General features: G+C 39.1%; 1 protein-coding gene across 4 annotated transcripts in view; it reads right to left on the minus strand.

The window, feature by feature from the left end:
* HERC2 (HECT and RLD domain containing E3 ubiquitin protein ligase 2) overlaps positions 1 to 20,917 on the minus strand; it is a 733,063-nt gene that overhangs the window by 473,452 nt on the left and 238,694 nt on the right. For all 4 annotated transcript variants that reach the window (XM_053707729.1, XM_053707727.1, XM_053707730.1 and 1 more), the window contains exons 16-20: positions 10,161 to 10,354; positions 9,132 to 9,332; positions 4,373 to 4,601; positions 2,618 to 2,742; positions 2,335 to 2,513 (exon numbers count right to left, since the gene is read on the minus strand). In XM_053707729.1, the coding sequence (XP_053563704.1) occupies positions 2,335 to 2,513; positions 2,618 to 2,742; positions 4,373 to 4,601; positions 9,132 to 9,332; positions 10,161 to 10,354 (928 nt within the window). The remainder of the gene's footprint in view (positions 1 to 2,334; positions 2,514 to 2,617; positions 2,743 to 4,372; positions 4,602 to 9,131; positions 9,333 to 10,160; positions 10,355 to 20,917) is intronic.

The raw sequence follows: 20,917 nt of genomic DNA on the forward strand, positions 1-20,917 counted from the left end.
CATGCTCTATCTCAATCTTGAAAGAAAAATTTGGGGTTTCATGTTCCTTTAAGAATACAAAACATATGAACTTATGTGAGTATTTGCAACAAGTGTCTTCAAGTTTCAACACTAAAGGTGGGTGGGATAAAGCTTAAAGGGTTATAAAAATTTAACAAATTATGTGTTCTAATTCCAATCAGCAGCTCTATCGTACTACTCAGATTGGATCAGTGGCAGTTTCTGCTCGGGACCGGAAGATTGTGGTGTTTAAGGATATGGCACCACACATGATAAAAGGAAATAACTAATACATATCTGCTCAATGTCATTTGAGGAGGGAAGGGATTCATAACAGATATTCCACAAGATTGTGATTACTGCTCAAGGTGTAATATTATTGCTACTCAGGTGATTTCTTATTTTAGGATGAAGGTATTATGCCTTTGGATTAAAAATAATCTATGCTTACCTGATAAATATATCTTGTTGATGATGGTGAGGGTCTAGGACAGTGTTTCCCAAACCCAGTCCTCAGGACCCTTACTCAGGCCAGATATTCATTATATCTTAACTAGAGCACAGGTGAAATAATCAGCTTGGGTGAGCCGATTGTTTCACCTGTGCTCTAGTTAAGATTTAATGAATATCTGGCCTGAGTAAGGGTCCTTTGGACTGGGTTTGGGAAACACTGGTCTAGGAGATCATCACATGTGGGATTACACTTAGGTTCACTAGGAGGAGGTAACCCCCCTTATTCCAGAGCTGTTGTCCCATCTACTCTTCCAGTAACACCTCAGTCATACTTATGGCCAAATTAAAGAATGATACTATAAAAGCACGAAGGACCAAAGCATGGCAAATAAAGTACAAAAACAAGTCCTGATGCTTGCTGTATAAGATAAGTTAAAATGAGACTCACCATCAAGAAAGAAATTAATTAGGTAAGCAAACCTGTTTTTCTCTTTCATAAGATGGTGAAAGCCCACAGGATGATCACATGTGGGATCTTACTCTGCAAGACCATCATGAAATAAGGGGGAACAATACAGGTAAGGTAGGCGGGTAACTGATCAGGCACAAAAGCATGTCAAAATCGTAGAATTTAATGAATGTGTGCAACGGAGACCAAGTAGCCACTTTACAGAAGTCATCCATAGAGACCTCATTCCATAAGGCCCAAGAAGTAGACACTGCTCTAGTGGAATGAGCTGTAATACACTCAGTGGGAGTGTTCGCTGCTACCACACACTTCTCTATCTGTAAGCAAAAAACATACTGGGGTATTATTGGAAAAGTAGGAGGGACAAAACTCTGAAATGTAGTGGTGTTTTTGCCTCTCCCTAGAGGACTGGAGTGTAATCCCAAATATTATGATATTGTGGACTTAACATCTTATGAAAGAAAAATAAATTACCTAAAAGTAAAAAAGCTGCATTGCAGGCACTTTATTTGCCGACTTCTGAATATGGTTAGGCAGATATTCGCTGGTGTTTTTTTTGTTTTGATTTTTAAATTTGCATTTCTGTTTTTCTCCTACTCTCTCTCTATATCCCACCATCTCTCCTCTCCTTAGTTTCCATTTTTTATCTGAGTCTAACTAAATATATAAGTTTAAGAAATATGTGTGGATAAAATTGAAGCATATTATTGGAATGGGGGTGGGGTCTTATGTCACATAATAAAATAAAAATTGCATTGGGCTAGGTGAAAAAGACATCTTTAAAAAAGGGGGATCATCATTTGAAAAAAGAAAAAAAAAACCTTGGATAACAGTAGTAATAAAGAAATGGCATTAAAATTTGCCAAGTCATTTGATTTTAAAATGTTTTCTCAGGAAGTAGACTCAGAAGGTATTTATTTTTGTAGAATTAGAAATTAAAAAATCTATATGGACTGAACAAATATGAAGGATAACTGCTCACAGAGCATATACTCTTTGTGAGCTAAAGAAATGTTGGGGTAAACAATCTTCTTTTTAACAGATGTTTATGTGATTTTACAGACAGCCTTTTACAGTTACGGTGCATCAATTTCAAGTGCATTAGCATAGATATTATTTAATTTCTTATTCTTTTTTTTTTTTATTAAGTGTTTTGTTTAAATAACTAAATCAATACAAAAGATAAAAAAAGAAGGGGCTTTCATGTTTCTAAGCAGCATTGATTGTTATTTTCATAGTGGAATGGATAATTCCGGTGTACATATAATCCAAACTTCCTGAATTCTAAACCAATGCTGAAAGTAAGAGGCTTCAATGAGATAAAAAGATGGGTACCAATATATATTTTAAAAAAATATAAGTATTACTCAGTATAGGAGCACATATACAGATCAGAACCAATGCTTGCTAACCTGAGTAACTGCTGTATGAGCTGGACAAGAGGCAGAGTTTGCTTTCCAGAGGAGACATAAATTCCTGTGTTAATTAGATCTTTATCCAAAGGAGTGCTGCTTCTATGTAGGGATGATGCATTTGCTTCTTGCTCATCAATTTCCTTCTCCTTCTGAGCTTCTTTTTTTGCTTCAATATCCTAAGTAATGAAGCATAAGCATCAAAACTTGCATAAAACAAACTCACTAACGAGGAGACTAAAAGTATGAGGGAAAGATACAACCGACTATAGGTTTTATTTACCTGAATTTCTGCAGTAATAGCTGTATTCAGTGCACACTCCAAGCCTCCATCAGCCATTAAACTGCTCACCAGAAGGTCAATCATAAAGCGACGCCCAGGACTTATGGACATGTCATTTCCAGAGGCTAACAAAAGTATACAAATTAAAAAGGATATTTACATCATGTAAATAATTTCATTATACACAAAATATGCTCATGTTTAGCCTACGATTCAATGCTACTGAACCAAAACAGCATGCTTCTTTGTCTTGCTTATTTAAAGTGAAAGTAAATCCTAGCATTTTTGAAATGTTAGGATTTACCAGTGCAACAAATAAAGGGGACTTTCAGTCATGAAGTATAAAATACTCCATGGTAAATATTTCTTTGTCTGCAGTGATCGCCGCACTGAGCTATTTAGCAGTGAGGTGATCTTAGCCAATAGCGTGCCAGCTATCCGGCATAATGCAAGCTGGCACACACGCCTATTGGCTAAGAGGTGGAAACGTAACCTCATTGAAAAATGGTGTTCTGTTGAAGGCGGCCTGAGGCACTCAGCATGGCGAACACTGCAGACAAATAAAGGAACTTTCAGCATGAAGTATTTTATGCTTCTTGACTGAAAGTCCCCTTTATTTGTTGCACTGGTAAATCCTAGCATTTCACAAACGTTAGGATTTACTATCACTTTAAGATATTAAGCTATAAAACCAAAAAAAAGTGTTGCATTTTATTTGAAACGTCTGCATTATTATTTTGGTTCATTAGATTATTTACACACAATTTGCTTTCTCAGCAAGTGAAACATTATAGTATGCTCTGACCCACTAATATATACACTACTAGAACAGTTTATTTTGAGCTCCTGATCTAAAAAAAATCATTACTTTTCTCTCCTGGCTGGCATCTGCTACTATTAGAGATTACCAAAACACTTATCTGCAAGATGCCTATAAACTGCCCATAAACTGTGCAACAGGAATGTAATACACAAAGTACAAGATCAATGTAACTGGGTTTGAGCACCCATCCTATTATTCCTTGCATTTTGTAGTGTGGTTATAAGAACAAACCAACATACAGATTAAAAGCTTCCATGTCTGCAGTACAATGGGATTCTTAATTTTATTTTATAGTACAGGTGCATTGTATCTAAATCACAGGGGGGATAAAACACTTAGTATCAACTTTTGTTGGGATAAAAAATCTGGGAAAATGGTTTGGTTACTTACACTTAGTTATGCAATTACATTAAAGGGACAGTCTACTCCAGAATTTTTATTGTTCAAATAGATAGAAAATCCCTTTATTACCCATGTCCCAGTTTTGCACAGACAACAAGGTTATACTAATATACTTTTTAACTATGTGTGCCCCCTTATCTCAGTTCTTTTGACATAATTGCATTTTAGCCAATAAGTGCCCTCTCGTAACTCCATGGGTGTGAACACAATGTTATCTATATGCATACATGAACTAACTCCATCTAGCTGTGAAAAACTGTCAAATTCATTTAGATAAGAGGCGGCCTTCAAGGGCTTAGAAATTAACATATGAGCCTACATAGGGTTAGCTTTCAACTTAGAATACCAAGAAAACAAAGTAAATTTGATAAAAGTAAATTGGAAAGTTGTTTAAAATTACATGACCTATCTGAATCATGAAAGTTCAATTTTGTCTAGACTGTCCCTTTAACATAATTATGGTTTCCAAGCACGATAGATGTGATTTTCCAATTTTATAGTAAATAAAAGCTGTTAAAGTTTTAACATACCGGCATTTGGTAGAAGAGCGGATAAGGCTCTGGCTCTCTCCTCCGCTGTTGGCAAGAGAACAGACCATCCACTTTGTAATACTGCTTGGGCAGCTGACTGCACTGTGTTCAGAACTCCAGCATTACTAGCCAATGTGACCACTGTTTGCTTTAAACTGTTCAACAAGACACTGCCTAAACCCAAGCCCAGGCATTCTGGATCAACTTGATGACTAATGGCAGCATGCAACTACAGGGAAAAGGGAGTACAAAGACAGGAAACTAAAATTATAAACTTGAAAAAAGAAGAAGTTTGTGTACTTCAAAAAACGGAAACGCATTTTTGATTTTTTAATTATTACCTACATTTTAAAACAGCCAGTAATGTATTTTAATCTAAATGATAGTTCTTAGGATAAATAAATATTGGTACGCTTAAAGAAAAACAAAAAAATGTATGCTTAGCTGATAAATTAATTTCTTCATGGAGATGAGAGTTCATGAGCCATAACTCCTGGGATTCAACTCCTTGACACTAGGAGGAGGCAAAGATAACCCAAAACTCCATGAGCACTTATTCCCTCCCACCTCTCTGGTATGCTAGTCTGACGTATAGTCAAGCAGAGAGGAGAAGAAAAGTAGAAAAAGCAGGGAAAATTAGGGAAACATAGTGCAGAATTATGTAACATTATCTTAGCGACAGGTTTTTAAGACTTCTGATCGCGTCTTCTTCAAAAAAGCGCTTCGCAGGTGAGCTGTCTAATCACAGATCGTCCGATCGGGCTATTGAACTGAATGTAGCACACTCCCACTCTGGTCTGGTAGCAGCAGAGCGCTACATTCAGTTCAATAGCGTGATCGGGGGCGCTGTGATTAGACAGCGCACCCGCGAAGCGCTTTTTGAAAAAGACAACACGATCAGAAAATCCTGGAGAAGAGACCAGGTAAGTTAATCTTTGATGGGTAAAATCTCTAAAATCTTTAGATCTTTAAACCTGTTGCTAAGATAATGTTACATAATTCTGCACTATGTACAGAATTTTGTAAAACAAAGTTTGTATTTACTGCCCCTTTAAATTAAATAGAAAATGGGCAGGGTCTTGTTGACTCTTTCGACCATGAAAATAATGAATTTATTAGATAAGCATACATTTTGTTTTCTTTTATAAAGGTGGTGAGAGTCCATGAACAAATTACTCTTGGTAACTATTACCCAAGTGATAGAGCCTAGGAGTAATTTTGGGCAGGACAAAAATTTGGAAAAAGGCAGACCTAACTTTTAGACACTTCTGTCTGAAGGACTTTCCAACCAAAAGCCACTCCAGAAGAAGCAAAAACATAAAAATGGTCGAATTTAGAAAATCTATGTAAGAATTACCACGTGGCAGCCATGCAAATTTGTTTAACTGAAGCCTAATTTTTGAAAGCCCAGGAAATGTCAAACAAGTCAAATAAGCTGTAATGCATTTTTGGTTAAACTTTCCCACCTACAAGTAAGCCATGTGAATCAAGAGTTTTAACCAAGAAGCCAAAGTAATGGCTGTGGCCTTTAAGCCTTTGCGTGGACCAGAGAAAAGAGTAAACAATTAGAGGATTTCCTAAAATCCTTTGTAGCTTGTAAAAAGAAGCTCTCACTACATCTAAAATTATGTAGCAGCCTTTCTTTTGAATTTAGTGGATTAGGAGAAAGAGAAGAAACTACAATTTCTCAAATTATGTAATAAAAAGAAATCCTCTTCGGTAAAAAGTCAAATTTAGTCCTTACAAACTGCCTTATCCTGGTAAAAAAAAAAGATAAAAAGGCTGCAGAATGCAGAAACTCTTCTGGCAGAAGATATTGCTGAAAGAAAAAAATACCTTCCTGGACAGAAACTGAAAAAAATATGCATAGGCTCAAATGAAGAGCCCTGCAAAACTCTAAGAACAAAATTAAGGTTCATAGTCTTATTTTCACTAAAGCTTGAACAGAGCTCTGAATGTCAGAAAGTTTAGAAATGTTCTTGTTGTATTAAACAGAAAGTCCGCTGAATCTAAAACCTTTTAACAAGCTAGCAGATAAATCTTTATCTAAGCCCTCTTGTAAAAACTGGAGAATTCTAAATGAATGCCAGCTAAAAACTTGTTCATCACACCACATCACACAAAAACACTTCCCAAATCTTGTGATAGATTTTACTTAGACTTTTTGTTCTGAGGGAGAAAAGCTCCTTTAACTCCAGGCACAGTAGACATTATGGCGTCAAGACCAGGACCTAACAAATGTGTAGACACCACAAGGATTTTCTGGTCAGAACACCTAATGCCATGTTTTTAGCATTAATCTTGATTATATCAATAATCACAACACAAATAAAGGCATTAGTAGATCTTATGAGTTTCAACCGATGTTGAAAATCTTCTTCTACGAATCATCTGATAATTCAGCAGATTGACACACCACAGAGTAGAGGCTGCAGCCTAAAAACTAAAAAAACACAAAAAAAGCCCCTCTATGAAAATACTAAGTTGTGCTCCATTGGATCTTTGAAAGAAGTACTATCCTCGCTAAAGGAATAGTAATGTGTTTAGCTAAAAAGAGGAGATAGCACCATTCACCTTAGGAATGGTTTCCCAAAATTCTATACTGGATACCGGAAAATTAAACATCTTCTTGAATTTTGAAGCTGGATTTAAAGGAATACCTGGCTTATTATTTATTAATTAGTTTCCTAATAGCTCCAGGAACTGAAAAAAAACTTCTGAAATCTAAGCTGAAGATTTGAAAATAAAGTTAAATTTGTTTGACAGACTTGAACACTAAAAAGGAGGACTCAGTATCTTGATAAGTGACCAACTTCTGATCATTTGAAAATATCTTACCTTCAGAAGGTACATCTGAAGATTCAGAATCTGAATCAATAAGTATGCGTGTTTAGCTGACCTGATCCTTTCAGATTTATAGTTGCTAGACAAGCTGACTGTGGGTTGAGCGTCACAGTCCTTTTGCGCATACTTGGACGAGGCATAGCCGCCAACATCTCAAAACTGTAGAATGCACAAAATATTTAAATCCTGAAGCAAAATGTGAACCACTCCTTTGTACAGAACAGACAGGGAGGACAGATACCCTTAGAAACAAGAGCAGCAGTAGGTTGGTTTGCATGCAGAAAAAGATCCATACAAATATTGCAAAGCTCAGCTGGAGGAGTAACTACATGTTTGCAATAAACACATTTAAATTAAGTATATAAATAATCAGAAGATCTACCATCTAAAGGGTCTTGAGAAAAAAGTGGAGACAAATCCATTATGTTCCATCTTTTTAATATACAAATACAGACAGATAATTAACAGCAAATACCACTGGGAATTATGAAAACGTAAAACATTAACATTAGACTTAGCGTATAAACTAAGTAAATAGAATAAAATTATAATACCCCCGGCTCAGTTGGAGTCCTGTAATCTTATTTCCTTACTGGAGCGATGACAGAAAAAAAACAGTTCAAGAGAACGGCCAAAAGTACAGTGAAAGACTGCAACCTCAGGAGAATTTTTAAAACTGTAGAATGAGGACTGCCACAACATCCAAATAGGACTCAATTGAGAAATAGGAGTGCACTAACAGGATATGTGAGCGAGACAGGATAGCACGGATCTCACAATTTAAATGAGTGTAGGCAGAGGTCAGCAAGCTCAATAGAGTTATAAAGTAAAAGAAAAATGTAAGAATCGCAAAAAAACAGAACAAAGAAATGTAAAATGTGTGTATCTAAATAGGGAGCATAGAAAATCACTACAAAACAAAGAAGAGAGCCGAAACAAATACTCTGCTATGATGTACAGATCACTAAGTGTGGAGTTTAACAGCGACCCAACAGGGAACATAACCTCCGACACCTGCGGCAGGCTTGTGACCAACTCCTTCACTGGGAGTAATTTATCACTACCCACTAGTACAATCTCCCCTCAGTCCCAGAAGCAGCTCAATAAGGTGGAATATGGGCCTCACATCGGTCTGATGATCCCTCTCAACAAAGAATCTGGAGGACCTCAATTCCTCATCTTCCTCCTGGGAGGCAAAGACAAGACTAGCATGCCAGAGAGGTGGGAGGAATTAAGTGTTCTTGGAGTTTTGGGAATCGTTGCATCCTCTTAGTGGCCAGTTGAACCCCAGGAGTAATGACTCGTCGACTCTCACACCTTATAAAAGAAATATAAAATAGGTTCTAGTTAAAATTTACTCAGCATGGTGAAAATAAATGAGTTAATGCTACAAAAGTAAGAGCTTAATGCCACTAAGTTCACACTTAGTGTAAAGAGGATTAGAAGTCTGCTTCTGAGGTCGCAATGCTAATGCCTAAACTCAATATGACAGGTTGCACTGTTAAAGAGACATGAACAGCATTACAATAATGAGTTTAGTTTTGAAAATACACATGCATTACCAAAAATGTTTATAGCAAAAGTTATGACTGTTTAAGTGATTCCAGCTTTACTGCGCATGAAGCACACAGAAATGCATTGTCATTCAACTGTCATTGCCAGCACAATCTAAGTTCTCTGAGCAGGTGTGGTGTTAAAAAGCCAGTACACATGGTATAATGATATATGCTCTAAGCACATAACTCTTACTAGAATAGGTTTTGCTAATAGATGTAATGGAATAATGCTTTATGTATTGTTCATATTAAGAGCCTTTACTCCTAGTCTTAAAGTACCCTAAAAAGGGTCCATTTAAAAAAAAAAAAAAAAACAGATTTCACAACAAGAAAATAGCAGAAATTTACAGTTACACTACCTGCAATCGCAGTAGGTTGAGTGTTGCCACAGCCATGCATTCCTTCTCTTGAGGTGGAGGCCAGTCAGAGCTCCCATCCATACCCTCACTGACTTGGCGCAATAAAAGATCAAGCTGCTCAAAGGTCATAGAACAGACATCCACCACAAAGGGCACCCGAAGACCGATAGACCATTCAGAGCAAGATGACCAAGCAAAACTCTTTTAAAAAAAATAAAAAAAAAAAACACAGGACAACTTTTTCAGCATGGGGAAGAAACAAAATAACCAAACCTTTGTTAAAAAGGATAATATAACTGTAAAATCTGTTAATTGTAATTCTAGTCTATTTTCTCCAAGTTTAGTAATTAATAAATTAAATGTTATAAAGATTAGATTTAACAAAAGCACTTAGAAGTAAAGGAGATCATGATCTATATGCCATTAAAGGGGCAATTTACATTAATACAAGCTAAACTACAAGCTTCAGAAATAACCCACTCTATAAAGTTCCACAATTGACCAAACTAACAGCAATCTATGAGAAGCATCGTAACCCTAAACAGGTTATAATTAAAGAATGACTAGCGTCAATGGGCACGTGAATATGGATCCAGAGCTTAAACTGGATAAAAAGTTCAATGTTCAGCATTTATTCATCATGACTATAAATCAATTCAAAATTAAAAAGAAAACGAACACTAATCTGCATAATACAGCACCATTCATATGGACTTTTCCCTCAAATTCTTAGTTTTGAAAACTTTTGACAATTTTATTTGATAACAAAAGATTAAAATTAGGATTTGGCAAAAGACATTTAATGTGAAAAAATACAGGAGAAATGTTTTTAGGAGCAAGAATATGGTTGAACCAGACACTTTTAGGTCCCAGACAAATACATTTTGTATGCAAATATATGTAGAAGAGTCCAAGAAGTTTAAAGTAAAATTCTACTCTGCATTATGATTGAGCTATATATAAATAAAAGAACAAGATAATAGAAATATTATATTGCAGCTTTAGCTTAGTAAACTTCAGAGGACATACCTGAGCAGGGCCACATGCAATTCCAACAATATGTTTGGAGTCCAAACCAGGAAGGGCTGATGGCTTCGGCTTAGCAATACGCAATGTGTCAAAATGTTGGCACTGGTCATTACTTCCCCAGCTATGTACTTCTCCCGATTCAGTCAAAGCCAAGCAGTGTGTGGAGCCCACTGCTACATCCACAACTTTCATACCTGCCAGTAAAAATAAGTGTTAGGGTTGTTTTTTTGTGTAGTTCTAAAAACAAATTAAAATTTCTGCTTTAGTGTGTATGAATTAAGTAGCGATAATGACAAGTGATATTTTACATTTTTGTATTTTGATCTACTAAAAGAACTGAAGGCTCAACTATAAAACACTGCTTAGACACCACTGTATAATAACTTCTCTTCTAAGGTTATCACAAACATTAATATTCTAAATCACATGAAAAAAATGGTACAGAGAGTCAGTCTCAGTTAAAAAAAAAATTTTTTACATTTATTGCAAAGTTGATTACAAAAGAATATGGGCGCATTTTCTTTGAAAGATTTGTAGTGCTACATGTTGTTTAAAAGTAAACAAGTATATTATGAGTATATAATAATATTTTAAACTCAATCCTTATTCTGCTTGATACTCCCACTTAAGGAGAAGAAGAAAAGAAAAATTTCCATGTGAACTAGAGTGAATATTGAATGGGTAATTCTTATAGCATGAGGTAGTGAAACCATGAATTCTGGCAAGTGTAGAGTCACAGGCATGTACCTGCGGTTGACTGCCCCAAATCAGTAATTATGACACATTTATTCAAGCAGAAAATGCTAGAAATGTATATAAAAATGTAATGTAGAAATGTATTATTATTATTATTATTGGTTATTTGTAGAGCGCCAACAGATTCCGCAGCGCTATTAACAAAGGCGGAGTACAAAAAAACAGTTATAGGGATCAAATGGGTAGAGGGCCCTGCCAAGAGTTGCACTGTTGTAGTCAGCTCTTGAGAAGGTGATCAACAAACAGCTGGACTCTTAAGCTTACATGCTTAAGGGGGTTCAGGGGATAGCAATGGAGAAGAGGAACTGGTATAAAGAAAGGTTAGCGTAGGTTGTATGCATCCCTGAACAATAGAGTCTTTAGGGAGCACTTGAAGCTTTTAAAACTAGAAGAGAGTCTTTTGGAGCGAGGCAGAGAGTTCCACAAGATGGGAGCCAGTCTGGAGAAATCCTGTAAACGGGAGTGTGATGAGGTGACAAGAGAGGAGGAGAGTAGGAGGTTGTGAGCAGAGCGAAGGGGACGGGAGGGAGAGTATCTGGAGACAAGGTCTGAGATATAGGGGGGAGCAGTGCAGTTGAGGGCTTTGTATGTCAGAGTGAGAATTTTGTGTTTGATCCTAGAGGCAAGAGGAAGCCAGTGAAGAGATTGGTAGAGAGATTGGCAGAGAGGTGCAGCAGATGAAGAGCGACTTGTAAGGAAGATGAGTCTGGCAGAGGCATTCATTAAGGATTGTAAAGGAGCTAGGCGGTAGGTGGGGAGACCAGAGAGGACAGAGTTGCAGTAATCGAGGCGGAAGAGGATGAGAGAGTGGATTAAAATCTTAGTTGTGTCTTGTGTAAGGAAGTGTCTAATTTTACAGATGTTTTTAAGGTGGAAACGGCAGGCTTTAGCCAAAGACTGAATGTGAGGAGTGAAAGAAAGATCTGAGTCAAATGTGACCCCAAGACATCGGGCATGCGGGGTAGGGGTAATGATGGAGTTGTCGACAGTTAGAGAGAGATTGGGGGTGGAGAGTTTTGAAGAAGGGGGGAAAATAAGGAGCTCAGTTTTGGAGAGATTTAGCTTGAGGTAGTGAGAGGACATCCATGTACATGTATATAAATATATATGTGCTACCTCAGCATTTATCAACTTAAAAGGGACATGAAACAAATTTGCTTTGTTCACTTATTATCCTTTGTCGGAGTAAACCTAGGTAGACTCAGGAGATGACGGCACAGTGAGTATTACTTAATTTAATCTGAAGACATCTCTCCGCCCACTTACTTGTGATTTAAATTGTACACTTCAGTGACTCTTATTTAGTATTGAATACACTTATACTGACTATTTCATGCTGCTATTTGGATAATTCTCAGACATTATATGTCCTATAACAGGACGGATTTAGAATATGCTTGACTGTTTTAAATCCACGGCTTGCCCTGTATTTACATAGGGTTAAAATAGAGGATTGTTGAAACTGTAGTTTGGGATACATATGATTTTTTTTTTTTTTTTAAAGTTTTCTTTATTAATAGAAATCAAACAATTACATCTGTAATAACAATAATACAGGTCAGGTCTCAGTTAACACACAGGCAATATGTCAAAAGTGTCATTCTATTAAATCAAAACTGGGTATATGTACAGAGTTGGTATTCTAAAACAGATTAGTGTCTAAGGCATTGTAAGTTCTTTTTCCAGCATACAAATATTCCACCCATATAAACACAATAGAATAATATTCTTCCAGTTTGTTCACTAAACCATAATGGTATTTCTCTAGGGATAACGTTAAGGTTATAGAATTTATCCATTCCTCTCTAGTTGGAACATCAACACTTTTCCATCGTCTTGGAATTAACTGTTTAGCACAGTTCAGCATGATATTCAGTATTACCATTCTAAGCCTACATTTAATCTTGGTTGGCTTGTGGAATAAACACGTCTGTGGGTCTAAGGATATGTCATAGTGCGTGGCTTTGCGAATCTCAGAGGTCACCAGACTCCAAAATTCCTGTATTTTTTGACAGTGCCACCACACATGGAGCAGTGTACCTGTCTGGCCACAATTTCTCCAGCATAGAGCTTGGGTGTTAGGGTAGATCAGGGATAACCTATGCGATGTCAAATACCATCTACTTAATAGCTTCATGTTTGTCTCCCTGAATTTCATAGATGTGGTGGAAGAGTTCATGTGTTTAATTATGGTAAGCCAGTCCTTTTCTGTAATTGGGGAATTTAAATCTTTCTCCCACTTCTCTGTATATGAGGGTAGCTTGCGTGAGTGATAATTTAGTAATTGTTGGTAGGCCATGGAGAGATGGCCCTTAGTTGCCATTTGTAAGAAAACAGAATTTATGTTTACCTGATAAATTACTTTCTCCAATGGTGTGTCCGGTCCACGGCGTCATCCTTACTTGTGGGATATTCTCTTCCCCAACAGGAAATGGCAAAGAGCCCAGCAAAGCTGGTCACATGATCCCTCCTAGGCTCCGCCTACCCCAGTCATTCGACCGACGTTAAGGAGGAATATTTGCATAGGAGAAACCATATGGTACCGTGGTGACTGTAGTTAAAGAAAATAAATTATCAGACCTGATTAAAAAAACCAGGGCGGGCCGTGGACCGGACACACAACGTTGGAGAAAGTAATTTATCAGGTAAACATAAATTCTGTTTTCTCCAACATAGGTGTGTCCGGTCCACGGCGTCATCCTTACTTGTGGGAACCAATACCAAAGCTTTAGGACACGGATGAAGGGAGGGAGCAAATCAGGTCACCTAAATGGAAGGCACCACGGTTTGCAAAACCTTTCTCCCAAAAATAGCCTCAGAAGAAGCAAAAGTATCAAACTTGTAAAATTTGGAAAAAGTGTGCAGTGAAGACCAAGTCGCTGCCCTACATATCTGATCAACAGAAGCCTCGTTCTTGAAGGCCCATGTGGAAGCCACAGCCCTAGTGGAATGAGCTGTGATTCTTTCGGGAGGCTGCCGTCCGGCAGTCTCGTAAGCCAATCTGATGATGCTTTTAATCCAAAAAGAGAGAGAGGTAGAAGTTGCTTTTTGACCTCTCCTTTTACCGGAATAAACAACAAACAAGGAAGATGTTTGTCTAAAATCCTTTGTAGCATCTAAATAGAATTTTAGAGCGCGAACAACATCCAAATTGTGCAACAAACGTTCCTTCTTTGAAACTGGTTTCGGACACAGAGAAGGTACGATAATCTCCTGGTTAATGTTTTTGTTAGAAACAACTTTTGGAAGAAAACCAGGTTTAGTACGTAAAACCACCTTATCTGCATGGAACACCAGATAAGGAGGAGAACACTGCAGAGCAGATAATTCTGAAACTCTTCTAGCAGAAGAAATTGCAACTAAAAACAAAACTTTCCAAGATAATAACTTAATATCAACGGAATGTAAGGGTTCAAACGGAACCCCCTGAAGAACTGAAAGAACTAAATTGAGACTCCAAGGAGGAGTCAAAGGTTTGTAAACAGGCTTAATTCTAACCAGAGCCTGAACAAAGGCTTGAACATCTGGCACAGCTGCCAGCTTTTTGTGAAGTAACACAGACAAGGCAGAAATCTGTCCCTTCAGGGAACTTGCAGATAATCCTTTTTCCAATCCTTCTTGAAGGAAGGATAGAATCTTAGGAATCTTAACCTTATCCCAAGGGAATCCTTTAGATTCACACCAACAGATATATTTTTTCCAAATTTTGTGGTAAATCTTTCTAGTTACAGGCTTTCTGGCCTGAACAAGAGTATCGATAACAGAATCTGAGAACCCTCGCTTCGATAAGATCAAGCGTTCAATCTCCAAGCAGTCAGCTGGAGTGAAACCAGGTTCGGATGTTCGAACGGACCCTGAACAAGAAGGTCTCGTCTCAAAGGTAGCTTCCAAGGTGGAGCCGATGACATATTCACCAGATCTGCATACCAAGTCCTGCGTGGCCACGCAGGAGCTATCAAGATCACCGACGCCCTCTCCTGATTGATCCTGGCTACCAGCCTGGGGATGAGAGGAAACGGCGGGAACACATAAGCTAGTTTGAAGGTCCAAGGTGCTACTAGTGCATCCACTAGAGCCGCCTTGGGATCCCTGGATCTGGACCCGTAGCAAGGAACTTTGAAGTTCTGACGAGAGGCCATCAGATCCATGTCTGGAATGCCCCACAGCTGAGTGACTTGGGCAAAGATTTCCGGATGGAGTTCCCACTCCCCCGGATGCAATGTCTGACGACTCAGAAAATCCGCTTCCCAATTTTCCACTCCTGGGATGTGGATAGCGGACAGGTGGCAGGAGTGAGACTCCGCCCATAGAATGATTTTGGTCACTTCTTCCATCGCTAGGGAACTCCTTGTTCCCCCCTGATGGTTGATGTACGCAACAGTTGTCATGTTGTCTGATTGAAACCGTATGAACTTGGCCCTCGCTAGCTGAGGCCAAGCCTTGAGAGCATTGAATATCGCCCTCAGTTCCAGAATATTTATCGGTAGAAGAGATTCTTCCCGAGACCAAAGACCCCGAGCTTTCAGGGATCCCCAGACCGCGCCCCAGCCCATCAGACTGGCGTCGGTCATGACAATGACCCACTCTGGTCTGCGGAATGTCATCCCTTGTGACAGGTTGTCCAGGGACAGCCACCAACGGAGTGAGTCTCTGGTCCTCTGATTTACTTGTATCTTCGGAGACAAGTCTGTATAATCCCCATTCCACTGACTGAGCATGCACAGTTGTAATGGTCTTAGATGAATGCGCGCAAAAGGAACTATGTCCATTGCCGCTACCATCAACCCGATCACTTCCATGCACTGAGCTATGGAAGGAAGAGGAACGGAATGAAGTATCCGACAAGAGTCTAGAAGCTTTGTTTTTCTGGCCTCTGTCAGAAATATCCTCATTTCTAAGGAGTCTATTATTGTTCCCAAGAAGGGAACCCTTGTTGACGGAGATAGAGAACTCTTTTCCACGTTCACTTTCCATCCGTGAGATCTGAGAAAGGCCAGGACTATGTCCGTGTGAGCCTTTGCTTGAGGAAGGGACGACGCTTGAATCAGAATGTCGTCCAAGTAAGGTACTACAGCAACGCCCCTTGGTCTTAGCACAGCTAGAAGGGACCCTAGTACCTTTGTGAAAATCCTTGGAGCAGTGGCTAATCCGAAAGGAAGCGCCACGAACTGGTAATGCTTGTCCAGGAATGCGAACCTTAGGAACCGATGATGTTCCTTGTGGATAGGAATATGTAGATACGCATCCTTTAAATCCACCGTGGTCATGAATTGACCTTCCTGGATGGAAGGAAGAATAGTTCGAATGGTTTCCATCTTGAACGATGGAACCTTGAGAAACTTGTTTAAGATCTTGAGATCTAAGATTGGTCTGAACGTTCCCTCTTTTTTGGGAACTATGAACAGATTGGAGTAGAACCCCATCCCTTGTTCTCTTAATGGAACAGGATGAATCACTCCCATTTTTAACAGGTCTTCTACACAATGTAAGAATGCCTGTCTTTTTATGTGGTCTGAAGACAACTGAGACCTGTGGAACCTCCCCCTTGGGGGAAGCCCCTTGAATTCCAGAAGATAACCTTGGGAGACTATTTCTAGCGCCCAAGGATCCAGAACATCTCTTGCCCAAGCCTGAGCGAAGAGAGAGAGTCTGCCCCCCACCAGATCCGGTCCCGGATCGGGGGCCAACATTTCATGCTGTCTTGGTAGCAGTGGCAGGTTTCTTGGCCTGCTTTCCCTTGTTCCAGCCTTGCATTGGTCTCCAAGCTGGCTTGGCTTGAGAAGTATTACCCTCTTGCTTAGAGGACGTAGCACTTTGGGCTGGTCCGTTTCTACGAAAGGGACGAAAATTAGGTTTATTTTTTGCCTTGAAAGGCCGATCCTGAGGAAGGGCGTGGCCCTTACCCCCAGTGATATCAGAGATAATCTCTTTCAAGTCAGGGCCAAACAGCGTTTTCCCCTTGAAAGGAATGTTAAGTAGCTTGTTCTTGGAAGACGCATCAGCCGACCAAGATTTCAACCAAAGCGCTCTGCGCGCCACAATAGCAAACCCAGAATTCTTAGCCGCTAACCTAGCCAATTGCAAAGTGGCGTCTAGGGTAAAAGAATTAGCCAATTTGAGAGCATTGATTCTGTCCATAATCTCCTCATAAGGAGGAGAATCACTATCGACCGCCTTTATCAGCTCATCGAACCAGAAACATGCGGCTGTAGCGACAGGGACCACGCATGAAATTGGTTGTAGAAGGTAACCCTGCTGAACAAACATCTTTTTAAGCAAACCTTCTAATTTTTTATCCATAGGATCTTTGAAAGCACAACTATCCTCTATGGGTATAGTGGTGCGTTTGTTTAAAGTGGAAACCGCTCCCTCGACCTTGGGGACTGTCTGCCATAAGTCCTTTCTGGGGTCGACCATAGGAAACAATTTTTTAAATATGGGGGGAGGGACGAAAGGAATACCGGGCCTTTCCCATTCTTTATTAACAATGTCCGCCACCCGCTTGGGTATAGGAAAAGCTTCTGGGAGCCCCGGCACCTCTAGGAACTTGTCCATTTTACATAGTTTCTCTGGGATGACCAACTTGTCACAATCATCCAGAGTGGATAATACCTCCTTAAGCAGAATGCGGAGATGTTCCAACTTAAATTTAAATGTAATCACATCAGGTTCAGCTTGTTGAGAAATGTTCCCTGAATCAGTAATTTCTCCCTCAGACAAAACCTCCCTGGCCCCATCAGACTGGGTTAGGGGCCCTTCAGAAACATTATTATCAGCGTCGTCATGCTCTTCAGTATCTAAAACAGAGCAGTCGCGCTTACGCTGATAAGTGTTCATTTTGGCTAAAATGTTTTTGACAGAATTATCCATTACAGCCGTTAATTGTTGCATAGTAAGGAGTATTGGCGCGCTAGATGTACTAGGGGCCTCCTGAGTGGGCAAGACTCGTGTAGACGAAGGAGGGAATGATGCAGTACCATGCTTACTCCCCTCACTTGAGGAATCATCTTGGGCATCATTGTCATTGTCACATAAATCACATTTATTTAAATGAATAGGAATTCTGGCTTCCCCACATTCAGAACACAGTCTATCTGGTAGTTCAGACATGTTAAACAGGCATAAACTTGATAACAAAGTACAAAAAACGTTTTAAAATAAAACCGTTACTGTCACTTTAAATTTTAAACTGAACACACTTTATTACTGCAATTGCGAAAAAACATGAAGGAATTGTTCAAAATTCACCAAATTTTCACCACAGTGTCTTAAAGCCTTAAAAGTATTGCACACCAAATTTGGAAGCTTTAACCCATAAAATAACGGAACCGGAGCCGTTTTGAACTTTAACCCCTTTACAGTCCCTGGTATCTGCTTTGCTGAGACCCAACCAAGCCCAAAGGGGAATACGATACCAAATGACGCCTTCAGAAAGTCTTTTCTAAGTATCAGAGCTCCTCTCACATGCGACTGCATGCCATGCCTCTCAAAAACAAGTGCGCAACACCGGCGCGAAAATGAGGCTCTGCCTATGCTTTGGGAAAGCCCCTAAAGAATAAGGTGTCTAAAACAGTGCCTGCCGATATTATTATATCAAAATACCCAAATAAAATGATTCCTCAAGGCTAAATATGTGTTAATAATGAATCGATTTAGCCCAGAAAAAGTCTACAGTCTTAATAAGCCCTTGTGAAGCCCTTATTTACGATCGTAATAAACATGGCTTACCGGATCCCATAGGGAAAATGACAGCTTCCAGCATTACATCGTCTTGTTAGAATGTGTCATACCTCAAGCAGCAAGAGACTGCTCACTGTTCCCCCAACTGAAGTTAATTGCTCTCAACAGTCCTGTGTGGAACAGCCATGGATTTTAGTGACGGTTGCTAAAATCATTTTCCTCATACAAACAGAAATCTTCATCTCTTTTCTGTTTCTGAGTAAATAGTACATACCAGCACTATTTCAAAATAACAAACTCTTGATTGAATAATAAAAACTACAGTTAAACACTAAAAAACTCTAAGCCATCTCCGTGGAGATGTTGCCTGTACAACGGCAAAGAGAATGACTGGGGTAGGCGGAGCCTAGGAGGGATCATGTGACCAGCTTTGCTGGGCTCTTTGCCATTTCCTGTTGGGGAAGAGAATATCCCACAAGTAAGGATGACGCCGTGGACCGGACACACCTATGTTGGAGAAACATATATTTTCAAATGGTGTGCGTGCTCTAAGAATTTGCTGCTTATCAGGGTGTGTACTAATGTAATGCTTGAGTTGGAGAAACTTATACCATTGTTGGAAGTGATCAATATTCAATTCTGTTAGCTCTTCTTTTGTACATAGGGTGTTTCCCCTTAAAACCTTACTAAATGGAATTAGAGTATGAATCGTACTATCGGTTTTACCAATACTTTTGTACTTTATTTGGAAGATAGGGTTAGTGATGATTGGGGATAAGGGGGAGGGAATGGATGATATAGAAGGGAAATGTTTGAGAGCGTAGTGCCAAGATCTAAAAGTTTCTCTTGTGAGTGAGGATATTGACGTAGTATATTTTTGTTTAGTTGGGGATATCCAGCAGGCGCTACCTAGATTGGGAAAAGAAGCTAGTGAGTGTTCTAGTGTAATCCATTCCTTATTTATACCGTTTTTACACCAGTCTATGATACGTACCAGCTGTGTTGCTAATCTGTATAGTGCTATATTTGGGGCCCCTAATCCACCTCTATCTTTAGACATATACAACGTGTGCATAGGAACCCTTATCATATGTTCAGACCAGATAAAGGAGTTGAGGACCTTTTGTAGAGAGCGTATATATGAGTCTGGGAGTTGTATTGGGAGGGCTTGGAATGTGTATAGTATTTTGGGGAGTACCATCATTTTTATTGAGTTTATACGACCAATCCAAGATATAGTTTTATGTTTCCACTCATGTAGTTCCTTTTTAAGTGTCTGCAATAATGGGAGGTAGTTTAATGAAAATATTAATGACTTATTTTCAGGGATTTGAATACCTAAATATTTAATTGATTTTGTATTATGGTGATACCCAAAGTCTGTTTGTATCTTATCCACCAAGTTAGGAGGGTTGTAAAAGCTGATGAATTCTGACTTAGTTTCATTAATTTTGAAGAAAGAATACTTGCTATAGTTTGAGAGTTCTGACGATAATGCTATGAGTGACGTGACAGGGTATGTTAATGTGAGCATTACGTCGTCGGCATATAATGCCATTTTATACTGATTGCCTTGAACCTCAATACCTTTTATATCTGAGTTCTGCCGGATTCTGGATACCAAAATCTCCATTGCCAGGACAAACAACAAAGGCGAGAGAGGGCAGCCCTGTCTCGTGCCATTGGTTATAGTTATTGGGGGGGTTAGGGAATCATTTAATCTAATTCTAGCTGAGGGGGAATTATACAATGCAAATATTTTTTCAACTATTGTTTGTCCAAATCCAAATTTATATAAGGTGGCCTTCAAGAATTTCCAGTTTAATCTATCAAAAGCCTTTTCGGCATCTATTGATAGGAATATAGTTGGTATCTCATTAACTGTGACATAGTCGAGAAGATTAAGTAGTTTTATTGTATTGTCCCTGGCCTCACGGAAGGGAGTAAATCCCGCTTGGTTGACATGTATTAGTGTAGGGAGAAGTTTGTTAATACGGGAGGCAATAATCTTAGCGTAAAGTTTTATATCTGTATTAATTAAGGAGATAGGGTGGAAACTTGATGGGGTTGTGGGGGGTTTATCAGGTTTAGGTAGTACTGTTATATGAGCCTCTACCATGTTTTTAGAGAATGGGTTCCCCTCTCCCACCTCACAAGTTGTAGAAGGAAAGGGGACAAAATATCTTTAAAGAATTGATAGTAATTCACTGAAAAGCCATCTGGGCCTGGGCTTTTACCCTTATTCATTTCCTTAAGTCCTCTAAGAATTTCTTGTTGGGTAATGGGTAAGTCTAGGTTAGTTCTCTGTTCGGGAGTCAGGG

The sequence above is a fragment of the Bombina bombina genome, chromosome 3, assembly GCF_027579735.1.
Source record: "Bombina bombina isolate aBomBom1 chromosome 3, aBomBom1.pri, whole genome shotgun sequence".
NCBI lineage: Eukaryota > Metazoa > Chordata > Amphibia > Anura > Bombinatoridae > Bombina > Bombina bombina.